The sequence below is a fragment of the Dendrobates tinctorius genome, unplaced genomic scaffold (genome assembly GCF_039654945.1).
Source record: "Dendrobates tinctorius isolate UK_male_01 unplaced genomic scaffold, ASM3965494v1 ptg000122l, whole genome shotgun sequence".
Classification (NCBI taxonomy): domain Eukaryota; kingdom Metazoa; phylum Chordata; class Amphibia; order Anura; family Dendrobatidae; genus Dendrobates; species Dendrobates tinctorius.
The window spans coordinates 1752811-1768049 of record NW_027361790.1 but is presented as its reverse complement, the minus strand read 5'-3'; the positions used below and the strand labels follow the sequence as shown (position 1 = coordinate 1768049).

General features: G+C 37.1%; 1 protein-coding gene across 13 annotated transcripts in view; it reads right to left on the bottom strand.

Moving 5' to 3' along the window:
- NAV3 (neuron navigator 3) overlaps window positions 1-15239 on the bottom strand; it is a 1131823-nt gene that overhangs the window by 60186 nt on the left and 1056398 nt on the right. For all 13 annotated transcript variants that reach the window (XM_073541506.1, XM_073541497.1, XM_073541495.1 and 10 more), the window contains 4 exons: window positions 8524-8677; window positions 6801-6975; window positions 4167-4273; window positions 2616-2711 (listed from right to left, as the gene is read on the bottom strand). In XM_073541506.1, coding sequence (XP_073397607.1) covers window positions 2616-2711; window positions 4167-4273; window positions 6801-6975; window positions 8524-8677 — 532 coding nt within the window. The remainder of the gene's footprint in view (window positions 1-2615; window positions 2712-4166; window positions 4274-6800; window positions 6976-8523; window positions 8678-15239) is intronic.

The following is a 15239-nucleotide window of genomic DNA, read 5'->3' as shown; positions in this document are numbered from 1 at the left end:
TGAACGGGTTAAAGCTATATCTCAAAGCGATTTATTAAAGAGGGTCACTAAACGCCACAAAAAGCAAATACATAATGAAATAAATCCACATAAGAGATTTTTCTTTAGTTTTAAACATAGTTCCATTGATAGGGTTATACACACAGCCATCAGAAAAAATTGGTATGTTTTGCGCTCTGATAAAGATTTGCAGGAAATCTGTACTATGGCTCCGCAATTTGCATATAAACACACTAATAATATAGCTGATCTTATAGTTCATAATCGTTTGTTACGTCTTGATAAAAACTGGCTACAAAAAAATTCACCAAAAGGGAACTTTAAATGCGGTAACTGTAATTACTGTCACTTACATATGACTTCCAATCCTCTAAAAATCGGACCCATTCAGCATAGAGTAAAAGATTTTATTTCTTGTAAAAGTAAATTTGTGGTATATATTTTGTTTTGTCCTTTTTTATTTTTTTACATAGGAAAAAATATTAGACCACTTGCAACAAGATTTCGTGAACATTATCATTCGATTAGTACAGGAAAAGGGTCTTTGCGCTTAATAAAACATATGCAAGAAAAACACAATTCCAACCCTGAATTATTACGCTTTGCTGGTTTAGAAATTGTAAAATTTCCACCACAAGGTGGTAATCATAATAAATTGTTGATGAGACACGAAGCCAGATGGATAATTAAATATAAAGAGCAGGATCCTTTAGGACTGAATGATAGGTTGGATCTATTTTTTTGTAAAGAGAAAAAAAATTTTGTAAAAAAATTCCTTTTGTAAAAAAATTTCTGTAAAGAACAGAATTTTTTGTAAGGATCTTTATATACTCCTTTTGAAAACAATTCTTGTTGTGATTGTTCCTGCAGTCAGCATAAAGATGTAATTATGTTACTTGTTTTTAATTGAAAATGTCCATTCATGTTTTTTTAAATGTTCACCTGTTGTTAGTCATAGACCTATTTAAGGAAATGACATCACGTAATTACACACCTGGACCTGCTAAAGCGTCTGTGTACGCGAAACGGCTGTCGTCCGTCTTTTTCCCCGCATGCCTTATGTTATCTGCCCATCCTTTACTGTGTGACCTTTAATGGTTGAATAAAGAAACACTGCACTGCAAATCTGGGTGAGTGACGCATCTTTTTCCTTCTTTTACGGATCCATTTTTGATTTGAGTCAGTTTTTACAATTTGTTTGGGAGAGAAAATGTGGATATTTCCACGCTGCTGATGAGTAGATTGAAGATCCAAAGCCAGGGGTTAGTATAAATGTGTTTTTTAGCCAACATGTTTCAAAGTACACACTTCTTCAGGATTTAACCACATCAGATGTGGTTATATCCTGAAGAGGAAGTGTGTACTATAAAAAGTGTAGATTACAAATTGTATTTATACTAACTCCAGGCTTTGGATCTTCAATCTACTCATCAGCAGTGCGGAAATATCCACGTTTTCTCTCCCAAATTTGTTGTATCATTCGGATGACCTGTGAATCTGTAGCAGCTGGAGTTTTTACACCTATATATTGCTGTGTGATCACAACTCTATCAGGTTAGCATAACCTTTTAAATAATTTCTGTCTTATTTGGGCAAGACCCTATTTTTTTGCTCCCTAGCTCCTGTATATATGCAGTTTTACAATCTGATTTTTTTTTGTTTTATAGGGGGAAAAGGATGCTGCACAAAGAAAGCTCCTATGAATTATTATTCAGTGAGAAACAGAGAGTGCTCAGTTGATACACAAATGACATCCAATAGCTATTCTGGGTTTATCTTCAATGGCCCGTTCACTTGAATGGACAGCTTTGATCCATTAATCAGATCAAAATAGACTAGTCTACATTTTTTTAGCGGCCTGTTGGCCTGCAAAAAAAAATGTGAATGAATGTGTCCATGTTATGTCCATTACAAAAAACAGACAGAACATGTGCAACCAAAACTGATGTGTGAATGAGATCAAAGAGACAATTTTCCAATCTAGGGGCAATGTGCTAGCAGAAAGTGTGCGAGTGAATCAATGGCTTAAAGGGAACCTGTCAATCAAATCATGCTGCTCAAAACTCTCCCGCGTTTCAGAGAAAACATAACTTAAAGTTTCATCTGGGTACCGTAGACAGAGACAATACTAGTCTGGTACAGTCCTTGACTGGACTCTCCTTTGTGTACATAAACATAGATCTGTCAATTAATTAGAGTGGCGCAGGGAGCAGCTGGCTGCGGTTGGCACTGGTCTAGTTAAGTCTTTCGGAGCATTTCACAGAAAAACATACTTGGCTGCAATTGTGCAGCCAGAATTTAATCATGTCGGCCATAGTTTGGGCAGCATGTATCAGCTAACCAGTTACCTTTAAATTTTGAGTTTGTGCTTGGAAATTGTGCCACTATTTGTCGAAACTTGGTGGACAAAACAAAAGTCAGCTAATAGATGGTGCAAGATGGTTTGTCTAAACATGTGCCACGTTCATCAAACATCAACCATTGAAATTAATCTAGCACTTTTTAAGCCTACCTATCTACATGTGCATTGTCTAAAAGTTGGCCAGGATTAGTAATCCAGTCACAATGTGTTTTCATACACTACATCATATACAATCTTACAAATTTCAATTTACCTTAAAGAGACGTCTAATAACTGCGTCTAGTACATCCCATTTGGTTTTCCCACTAACACCAATAGATCCTATTAGATATTGATGACTTTTTGCATCCTAGAATAAAAGTTCACATAGTATCCATAAATATGAAAATACAAAAACGTTAATACAACTGAATAGAGAATATAAGCGCAATAATAGAGCTAAATGTTCCATTCATTTACTATCTACAGATTTATCCCACAAAAGATGCACATAAGCTCTTCTCCAGTAGGATGACACTATCTCTAGTGCCAACGTAGGATAAGAAAGTAGAGATTGCTCTGATTATTAGAATGCACGTCCGCAAGGACACGGTCCTCTCCCCTCTGTACCAGTCTGTCATCGTAAATTTGTTTACTGTTATCGATGTCTATAACTTTGTATGTAACCCCCCTTCTCATGTACAGCACCATGGAATTAATGGCGCTATATAAATAAATAATAATAATAATTATTCCTATAAGAAAAGTGGCTATGTGACTATATAAATTAGTTGCACATACTGTATGGCTGCTCTGAATCGCTGCCTTTATTTTTCATTAATAGTAGTACAAGGGCTTTGATTATACTTGTTACATAATGTGATGTATTTAAGACAGAAAACTGTGGTAAATCCTTGTATAAATGCACAATATATGCAGCAGTGTCCAGTAAAGCTCCGCTTCTGTGGAGATGTGTGAGCACTGAAATCAAGGTGCTTTATTAAGGCTACATCCTGGTGCGGGAAGGGTTAGAGAAATATTTAATAAGAAATGTGCAATATTTAATGATGATCCATTACCTGTGAGTATATGGTGATAATAAAAAGGATGCGTTGGAGTGCAGAACCATCAACAGACATGAACTGAACTAATACTGAGAATTTTAAAGAGAACTCAGCATGATTTTGTAATGTAAGGTAAAGATAATACTGTAATAGTGATTAAATCGAAACCTTTGGTGAAGAAATCCACTTTGTGGTTCTTCTTTAATCACCATTTAAAGACTCCTCATAATTAGACTTCGGTGCACAGGGGCTGGACTATACACTGGGTCTTCTCCTCCCTGTCTATGATTCCCTGGCCCCTCAGCTGCATCCGATCTATGAATGACCTGACTCTTCAGTTTGAACCCTTAGTAGTGACCTGTCAATCAAAGACTAGAAGTGGCGGAGGGGCCAGGGAATCACAGACAGGTTTTGAAAGACTCCACCCCTGTGCACCTGAGTCTAAAAAGAATAGAACTTCAAATGGTGAATAAAGAAGAACCACAAAGTGGATTTCTTCACCAACAATATCAATATGAACAGTATAGCAGCTCAATTACAGCCATGTACTTACTTTACACTACAAAATTGTGCTGTCAGGTTCTCCTTAATGTTCTCAGAGCAGCTTTTTTGCCCATATGCAGGTCATATTAAATCCTAATATAGTAGCCAGTGTAATAAAAAAATACTCATACATCTAGCTTTATATTTCTACCAATTCATAGATAGTCCGTGTATTCAGGAAATATTCAGTGTCCTGCTCTAGCAATCAAAATAAATACCTTGATCCGTCCAAATCCTTTATTTATAGATACTATAATTTTGACATTTCTTCCTTCTTTGTGGCATGTTCCATCTTTCGCATCTTTAGCATCGTCTAATAAAATATCTGTTGGAAAAAAGAATTTCACTTTATATTAACAAAAAGATTATCAACATATTACATGAGGATTGTTGGGTGGACACAAACCGTGGAGGCTTCGTTATGATCAGCTAATTTCAAGGAAATCTATTAGCAATTTTTACACTCTCAAATTGTCAAATTGTTAAAACAGCTTCATAGGTGACCATGTATTTGATGGCCATTTATTAACAAGGGATGTGTACTAGGCTTGTGATTGAAGAACCGCCTATCCCTTTTGATGGATGTCTCTAGCTGTCTCTGACACCATACAATGTCTTAAAAAATACGGAGAAAAAATGAGTTTACAATATACAATGAAAAATAAGTATTTATTAATACAAAAGTTCATCAACTACATAAATAGTAAAATGTACAATAAAATATATCATATCAATTAGTATGTATGGATACACATGATCCACAAGACTGATGGCCACAGACTATGAGCAGAACATAATAGCAGGACAGAGCAAAAAATAACCTATGTCAAACCAATGGTGATAGAAAGAGTTAATGTAAACATCAGGCAGCTGATTCACTCAGTATCAGGTGGCTCATATAGCCAACCATGCAGTGCAATGTTATGCTGAGGAAGTGCCCCTAAATCATAAACATCACCATGGTATCATCAATGAGTATATGTGTATACACTAGCTGAAGAGCCCGGCGCTGCCCGAGCATAGTAACTAACTATGGTTAGTTATAGAAAATTATAGTTATCCTCCATCCCATAGTCCCGTGCCCATATACCCATTATATATTTCCACGATCCCATAGGCCCGTGCCCATATACCCATCATACATATCCTCCATCCCATAGTCCCATGCCCATATACCCATCATACATATTTTCCATCCCATAGTCCCATGCCCATATACCCATCATACATATTCTCCATCCCATGGTCCCATGCCCATATACCCATCATACATATCCTCCATCCCATAGTCGAGTGCCCATATACCCATCACACATCCTCCATCCCATAGTCCCATGCCCATATACCCATCATACATATTCTCCATCCCATAGTCCCATGCCCATATACCCATCATACATATCCTCCATCCCATAGTCCCGTGCCCATATACCCATCATACATATCCGCCATCTCATAGTCCTGTGCCCATATACCCGTCATACATATCCTCCATCCCATAGTCCAGTGCCCATATACCCATCACACATCCTCCATCCCATAGTCCTGTGCCCATATACATATCTGCCATCCCATAGTCCCGTGCCCATATACCCGTCAGACATATCCTCCATCTCATAGTCAAGTGCCCATATACCCATCACACATCCTCCATCCCATAGTCCTGTGCCCATATACATATCCGCCATCCCATAGTCCCGTGCCCATATACCTGTCATACATATCCTCCATCCCATAGTCCAGTGCCCATATACCCATCACACATCCTCCATCCCATAGTCAACCATTATGACATCATAATGATCGGCAGCAGGGCTTGCAACCTGTGATGACATCAGCGTCGCCATGGCAACCATTGCGACATCATAATGAGGGGCGGGGCTTGATATGCACACACTGTTTCCCCAGTATGCAAATAGGGGCATTATGACATCATAATCAGGGGCGGGGCTTGACACGCACACACTTTTTCCCCAGTATGTAGATGGGGGCAAATTTGTTTGGTGAATTGGAACACGCAGGGTTAAAATTTTGCCTCACAACATAGCTTAGGATGCTCTCGGGGTCCAGACATGCGACTGTGCCAAATTTTGTGGCTTTAGCTGCGATGGTGCGGATGCCTATCCCGGACATACACACACACATACATACATACATACATACATACACACTTTGAGCTTTATATATTAGATATGCAAAGACCGCTACATGACTAAGTAAAGAATGAAGAGGTTAATTACCCATAGTGACTGCCCGTGCTGTGACCACGTTCCCCAACACACGTTTCGCTTGATATTAAATCGCTTCCTCAGGGGATCATGTGTATCCATACATACTAATTGATATGATATATTTTATTGTACATTTTACTATTTATGTAATTGATGAACTTTTGTATTAATAAATACTTATTTTTCATTGTATATGGTAAACTCATTTTTTCTCCGTATTTTTTTATATATATCTCTGAGTTTATATACATGAAATTTTCTTGACTTTGTGCTGGTACTTTTTATGACCATACAATGTCTTGTCTGGATTCAGCATGACTCCGGCGACAAATAGTGCTGTCAGTCAAATGCAGAGGGGTGGGGTTGGGGAAGGTTTGCAGCAAAGAGCTCAGGACAATTCCCTAGTTGATCAATGCTTAATGATCATTACAACTTGATTCGCTCAGTTATGTATGACTGAGGAAGGTTAAACTTCTTTCCATGTCACCTATGGAACAATGTTAGTAGTTTTTGGACGACAAATTTTTGACTGAATCCATTAACTGTGATACCAAGGGTGTGTATTTAACTGTGGATAAGGCACTGATTACTATGTACATCGATATAACACATTATGCATACCTGTTGCTACGGTTTCTGTTATATTTAGATTATTTAACGAAAGCCCTAGGGACTGCCGTGAAGAGGAAGATGATGCGCAGCTGGATGATTCGGAGGATGGTTGCCCTGGTTTTCCTGGGGGGTTAGTCTCAGCTTTTAACATGTCATTTTCAGCTTTCAATATTTCAATTTCATTCTACAAAAAAATTATACTCATCAACATATGGAGATTTAAGATTAGGAAAAAAAAGTTTAAATCAGTTTGAAAACTAAACTAAAAACAAAGTAAAAAAAACAAAGCGTAAAGTTTTAACTCCAAAAGTTTTTAACACCTATCATCAAAGTAGAGAGGCATTTTAAACCCGAAGGAGCTAATGAAAATCTGCCATGACAGATGTCACATCAAAGAATTGCAATAACTCATTCTCTAGAACAAACTGTGCTGTTTAATTAAATTTCATTTGTAACTTATGTCTGCTTCATCTATATTCTGATTACACACTTTTTTCATTGTATCAAAGTAACTACTGTCCACTACTGCACAGTCGTTCATGAACAGTTCCACTCTGCATCATAAAATAAAATAAAAAAAATACATAATTACCTCTTGAATCTGTGCTGTTCCTCAGATCACAACATCGTGCCTTCTGGTGGTCACATGACATAGAGAATGTCACTTGACCAGTGCAGCCAATCAGCGGTCGCTGTTCGGCTCTAGCTTTAACTATTCAGTCTTAGCGAAGACCACTTTGACGGAACAGACAAGGCTATAGCCGCCAAGGCTGTAACCTGCCTACCGGCGGATACAGAGGTGCGTTTGGAGGAACTGCTCTGATCTGGAAGATAAGCAGTTCTCAATTTATGATGCACAGTGGAGCTGATGATAGCAAGTTTACCAGTAGCGGACAACTCCTTCAATGCTACTCTAACATGACACTATTTTGAACCAGTATTTGTCAAACTAAATAAAATATTTTCATACTGGGCAGTATGGTGGCTCAGTGGTTTGCACTGTTGTTTTGCAATGTTGGAGTCATGAGCACTATATTCAATCAATCCATTCAATAGACTTAAATAGAGCAGCAGCAAGTATTGCTCGACCGCTTCGTTATTCAAACTCTACCTATAAGTAATGCTGATACTGGTTAAACCCCTTTAAGAAAGTTTTCATTTATTCTATCATTTCCATGGTTGCTGCTTACCAGTAGCAGTCAGAGTTGTCAATGCCTATTCATTTAAAGTATGGAAATATTAGTATTCTGTGTATCGCTAATATGTTATCTTGAAGAGGAAAATCTATTAAAGGGAACTGATCAACCCACTTATGCTCATCTTTCTGAGGGCAGCAAGAAGTAGTGGTATGCACACTGCCGCCTATGGGGTCTTTTTTGAGAAACTTCTGCTTAATTACTCATAGGCTGCGGGCTCCCTTTGCCCCATGTGCAGATGTATTTCTTTTCAGCTACAGTAGGACGTATAGATCACATATTAAAAAAAGGGCATGGGGTGGCGCTAAACAACTCATAATATTATCCAGAATGACATACCGTACCATGCTGAAGATATCCCAAATCAATGATTAGTAATTTTATTCGATATCAGCCATGATAATAATCTGTAGCATTTGTCAAACAATAATATAATATGCTTAATTTTTTTTTTACTGACACTTTGTGTCTTGTATAATGCTTTATGGGAGAATGTAATAGCTGCTATTGAAGAAGTTCAATGTTTAATCACTAACCTGCATACGGTTCATTACTTCTCTTATTTGGTCAAGGTGATGTGCAGAACTAAGGGCTTCAAGGCGTATGTCTGTTAATTTTAATTCTTTCTCTCGAAGTTCACCTTTGAGCTGTAGAATAATCTCAGCTTCTGCTTCGGTGCACTCACAGATCCTTAGAAGAGAATAGACCATGTGCTATCAGTTATTTGTATATGAACCGACAATTCATTTAGTGATTTTAGTATGAAATAGGAAAAATGTTAGAAAAAAGTGCACACTTTAAAAAAACGGGGATGCTTCTAGCAATAATACCTGCCTACAGAGGTATATAAAAAGAATATAAATGTTATCAGCACATTCACATACATTCAAAAATAAATAATATAGGATAGAAATCTCTTGAAATAACACTTTTTCTGACCATCACATTTCTTGTATTGTGTATCTATTAGACTCCATCTTTTATTGTCAGTTTCTACTTAGCACATTTCAATTAAGTCCTTTGCACACAGCATTCAGAAAAAAAGGCCCTGTTCCACTCTCTTTATCACACATATGTAGAGCAAATAGAGAATCAGAGATCCAATACTTTGATATGTCATTCAGGCACACAAAAGCAGCAGCATTGAGGACTTTGTACAGAAGTAATAAGCAGTGTTGCTGTGAATTCCACCCTGGTGTGATAAAATAGCAAATAAGGAGAAGCAGCAGAATTTTTGAGCCCAACAGTTCTCTCCTCCACATCCGCTAAAATCCATACATCTCCATAGGCAGCTGTGGCAAGCTGTAACCTAACCTCTTAGCTCAGTGAAAATTATAATATGCCTTCATCTCTGCCTAACTAATGACAATTTTAACGATCAAGTTAACAGTACGTGATGAGCGCAGGAGGAAGAGTTAAAGGAGTACAATATCGTAAGTGTAAAATGAGGCCAATTTCTTTACTACAAAGTATCTAATTTATTATGTACTATTGATTTATGGAAAAATAAGATAAACAACAGTCACTAACAGGCAAAGATTTTAGGTCTGAAAATACCACAAACCAATTTGATTAGATTTCCAGATGTTACAATGATTTCTTATTTCTAATTACTTAATTTTTATTAACGATTATAATCAACAAATTGCCCTCCGGCTATGTGAATGTCAAAGGTAAAAGATAGAAAATATGAAAATAAAATTTGTATCAGTTTTAAACTAAACTACTCTTAATATCCTACAATAACTCACAGTGCACCTTTGGTTTAGGAAAATTCATGACAAGTTAAACAGAAAATCAGAAGATCAAGTATTTTCAGCAGATGTTTGCAACCTTGTTGAGTCTGGAAACTCATCCAACATATATGTTTATAACATGCAATTATTTTTAAAATTGGGTACATTTGAAATATTTTGGGATATCTAATAATTAGTTATACCGAAATGTATGTCTTTTATAAGAAAATTTTGGATTAAAATGCCTTTGCAAGCCTTCAACTGTTAATAGATCACACACATTCTTTAAATTGTCTCAAATTGTGACTTTCTATTGTGAATTATTAATTTAATGTGTCACTAAATTTTAGTGCATAAGTACATGCAAATTCTAAATTTCAGAAAAAAATGTTCAGTCACATGCACCACACGGTGTTTTACCGAGACCCATGCTTGTAGATCACTAGGCCATTTTGCCTTTTCTTTGGTGGCCAGTTTAAAGCAGACCTAAGTTCACATAACAGAAAAATTGATTTACTTAACATAAGTACTGAACACAAAGAATTTACAAAAATATTTTGAACGTTCCAGGTCCACATCAGTTTATCTAAATTTCAAAAACTGACCGTCACATCCAAGCATAAGCTTAGTGTGAACAGGTGCTTAACCTAGAGTCACCAACTCATATACATTCAAACAGAGAGTTGGCATAGATAGGGTCCTGGAAAATGAGAAATGCCTTACCGTGGCTTCCAGGTAAACAAGACTTGGCCATTTTATCCGCTACACTTTCTCAATTTTTCATACTTCTAATGCAGTAATGCAATTCATTTTTCATGTTTGCATGTTATGGCGCTACAATGTGCTTCCTTTTTTGTTTGAACACATCAGTTTATCTGACCTTTAACGGTTAAATGAGCACTCCCACAAAGTTTTCTTTTATTTATTAAATGTGTGTATGTATGCATATAAAGTAGTGTAAGTGTATTAATGCACTGCTCTCTGCTCTGATGTCCAAAATCAAAAAATAAACTAAAAAAAGGGCAGCACTACCAAAATTATACAATTGGTGCAAAACCTATTCAGCAGTGTCCAAACAGCCAAGTTAAGTAAAAAAAATAGGCAGCACTCCAAATTAAATGTGAAATAAGTGGATACTTTACTGATCCTCAGGTGGCAACGTTTCAACGGTGACCCGTCTTTATCAAGCAACGTGCTTTTTTTTATTTATCCATTGTCTTATGGGTTGTGCGCATGTTTTTTTTTTCAAAAAAGTTTTTTTTTTTTTTTTTTTTTAATTTTTTTTTTAATAAAATTTATTTTTTTTATTTTGGAGTGGATAATGGAGAGTACAAGAGATCCTTTTTTGTTTACATACACAGAGGAAGATGGTGACAGGATTGTTGAAGCCATAGGAGGTGATGGGGGTTTTTCAAATACCCCCTCGATTTTGGATCTCAGAAGAGAATATGAGAATGACATGAAAAAAATTGTCACTCAACAGTTACATCTAACAACCTTGGGCGAATTTTATAAAGCACGTATGATCCCAAGAGGCTTGAGGTCAAACATTAGACCTAATCTCATGATAAATAGCGTTCCTTTTTGCACACGGTTTACTCAAATCTCTAACAAATATAAAATGGACACTATGCTATTGAACATGGAGTATTTACAAGATGAGATTAAACTTTTACAAGAAAAAGTGGATGATGTATATGCAAAAATCAAGAGTAAAATCAAAGAGGAAGAGTGCAAGGCCTTTTTTGTTGTAATCAAGGGGGGAATTGATAAAATGCGTACAGAACTAGAGGATAATAAACGAAAAATGTGGATCCGTGATTCTGAAGATTATAAAACAGGAAACATCTATAACTTGCAGAAAGACAATATAAGATGGAGGAGAAGAGGTCACTGGATTAATAGGACTTATAAGAGACAATTGATGGTTAAAATAGTGTAACTAACCATAAATTTATTCCTAGCAGAATTAGATCACCCTCCTCAAGGAAAAGGTCAAAAAGGAGAGGAGGAAGGCTACAATGGAAAAGAGAAAAAAGAGAAAAGAGGCGTAAAACAGAAGAATTACAACCAGTCACCGAAACCAGTGACACGATCCAACCACCAGAACTAGTGATCAATTTATCTAAAAAGGTACTGACTGATTCACAATTGTCACTTTTGAATAAGGGTCCCTCTTTCTGTATGAATACGCATGTCGATTGGTTTGATTGTAAAGTTGATTTGAACAGTTTTTTTAGAACAGTAAAGTTAAAGGAATGGTTTCATAATAAGGCTGTGGATTTTTGGCCCTGCGGAAACGCAGCAGTTCCGCTGACAAAGTACAGTACAATGAAACCCTATGGGGCTTCAAAAACGCTGTGCTCATGGTGCGGTTTTTTCCACGCGGTTTTGCTGCGGTTTACAAACCGCAACATGTCAATTGATTAGGCGTTTTCCGCAGCGGTTTCACACCTTTACCATAGTAGAGGTGTGAAACCGCAGGGCAAAACCGCAGGATAATCTGCAGATAAACCGCAGGTCACTTGACCTGCGGTTTTAAATGCGGATCCTCGCGGAAAAAAACGCAGATGAATCTGCAGCGTGTGCACATAGCCTAAGAGTAAAAATATGATAAGTCAGGATGCTGAATTATGTATGGCAAAGATGGATTTGAAAAAGAAAAGTCTATTTGTACCTCCAAATAGCTCTGCAGCAATAGAAACATTTGCTGAGGCGGTTACACAAGATATTGAATCACTGCGGTCAAAAGGAATGGAGTGTTTTACTAAACCAAATCTGAGAACAGAGGAGGTTAAAGCAATGAATGAACTAATCCATGACGAAACAATTATTATAAAAAGGGCAGATAAGGGCGAAGCCCTGGTGATCATGGATAAAGAAAATTAAATGGCTGAAATTATGCGACAGATAGGCGACCAAGATGTATACAGGAAATTATAGCCCGATCCTAAGTTCCAGATTATTAGAAATATTGGGAATATTGTGAAACCTGCATTAAAGCAAGGATTGATTGACAAAGAAACATTTGATTTTCTATTACATATTACACCAATGACACCTATACTTTATACTCTGCCGAAAGTGTATAAGTCCATGCGAGAACCTCCAGGGCGCCCCACTGTGGCAGGGACTGATTCAGTATTCAGTCACATTGGGGTGTACCTGGATAAGATTTTGAATACATTAGCACAAAGGGCCACTTCTTATGTTAAAGACACCACTGATTTTCTTTTGAAGATCAATGAGTTAAAAGAGGGAGAATGTGATTGGCTAGTATCATTTGATGTAACATCACTGTATACATCTATTGTCCATAAAGAAGGTTTGGAGGTGGTAAAAGAAGGCTTATACACAACCATTTTTACTAATCAAGCCATAGTGATGATCATGTCCCTGTTGGAATTGGTATTAACGAAAAAATTATTTTATGTTCGGTGATGAGTATTATGAACAAGTAAGAGGTACAGCTATGGGGGGCAAATATGGCCCCCTCATATGCAAACCTCATGATGGCCGCCCTGGAGGAGAGGTTTGTCTATGTGTCGCCCCATTTCCCCAAAGTAGGGGGATGGTGGTGATACATTGACGATATTTTTCTGACTTGGACTGGATCACGTGAAGAGCTTCAAGAGTTTTTTGACTTTTTGAACTCTACTAATGAAACCATAAAATTTACAATGGAATGCTCCAGAGTTGAACTTTTTGGATGTGTTGATAAGGAAGGATGGAGACTGGTTGGATACTGAACTTTTTTGTAAGAAGACTGATCGAAACAACCTCCTCCATTATTCTAGTCATCACCCACAAAAAATGCTGGATGCGATTCCATATAGCCAATATTTACGTGCCAAGAGAATAGTTAGCAAAGATGAAAAGCTAACAGAGACAATCGACAACATGAGTAAAAAATTCGTACAGAGGGGATACCCCAAAAGTATATTGGCTAAACAGAAAAGGAGACTGGATGAGGTGGAAAGGAGAGATTTGTTTGAGGAGAAAAAACGGGACAGTACGAGTAGAATTCCATTTGTAAGTAATTTCTGTGAGGAAAGTCCACAAATATCCAAAGTCATAATGAACCATTGGCTGATTCTGAACAAGGGGTGTCCACAAATAGAGGAATTTAAAAAAAACCCAATTTTTACATATAGAAAGAGCAGAAGTCTGGGTGACAGATTGATTAAAGCAGACATTGGGTCATTAAAGCAAACCAAGCAGTTGACTTTAACAAATACTCAGCGAAAGGGTTGTTTTCCCTGTTTATCATGTGTAAACTGCCCATTAATGCTTAAAGGCTCCACATTTCAAAATCCTCGTACAGGACAGACACTAAACATCAGACATTTTTTAACGTGCAATACAGATTATGTAATATACATGTTACAATGTCCATGTCCACTTTATTATATTGGAGAAACAACATGTGATCTGAAGATACGGAAAAATCAGCATAGGTGTGACATACGGAAAAAACGCAAAGATCTGCCTGTCCCTAAGCACTTTAATGAACAAGGACACACAGAGAAAGATTTGAGATTTAGAATTATAGATTATGTACCAGTACATAGACGAGGAGGGAACCGTACGGAAGTTTTAAAAAATTGGAAATGAGATGGATATATGAGTTGGGGACATTAAAACCAGCAGGATTAAACGGTGATTTTAAGGTACATATGTTTTGAGAAACTCCTATTTTTTTGTTATAACTTTCCTTGTAACCTGACTTCTGTGTGATGTATGTGCTATTGATATTTTAATATATATGGATATTTTTATAATTATATCCTTTTTATCTTTCTCCACATATATGATGCTGTGAAGAGAGTGACTACAAGACTATGAAGGGTACTTAATAATAGGCGTTAAGATAAGACGTATATTTTTCATTTTTCTATAGAATGAGTTTTATGGCCATTTCACTGCAATATACTAATGCCTGGTATGTGTGAAACAGAGTGAATGGGAACTGCATAAAGAGTGACCTCTGGTGGTGAAGGGTATTGAGGAATGGTTAATGCTGTAAAGAGAGACTGAGTGATGTTGTCATCTCTTGTAAAAACAGAAACACAGCCACATTGTCACCTCGCTGGGTGCCTCTAAGGTTTGTGACCATTCCAGTTGTAAAACCGCAACCCCAGGCACTAATACATGCTTTTACATGGAATCAGCAAAAGGACTGTGACGCCCTGAAGCAAAATGGCAGTTCTGAACAGTATGTCTAGTGCGCATGCTCAGGCACCCTGCAATGATCGGCTATGCAGTGATGAGTCACATGTTGGAGCTGGGCGGCGACAAACAACACTGACCATAGCAAGTAACCAGCAGTGACAGAGAGCTGCATGGATATGAGTAAAGTATACCAATTTTTTTTTAACTATATAAGCCTCAGTACCCTCATAGGTTGTGTCATGATCGGTTTTATTGGCAAAGCTGAGTCTTTTTAAAGCACTGTATATGCACTGTTGCACTTTGTAATCTAGATCTTCGGACATATGCACATATGTTTAATGGAG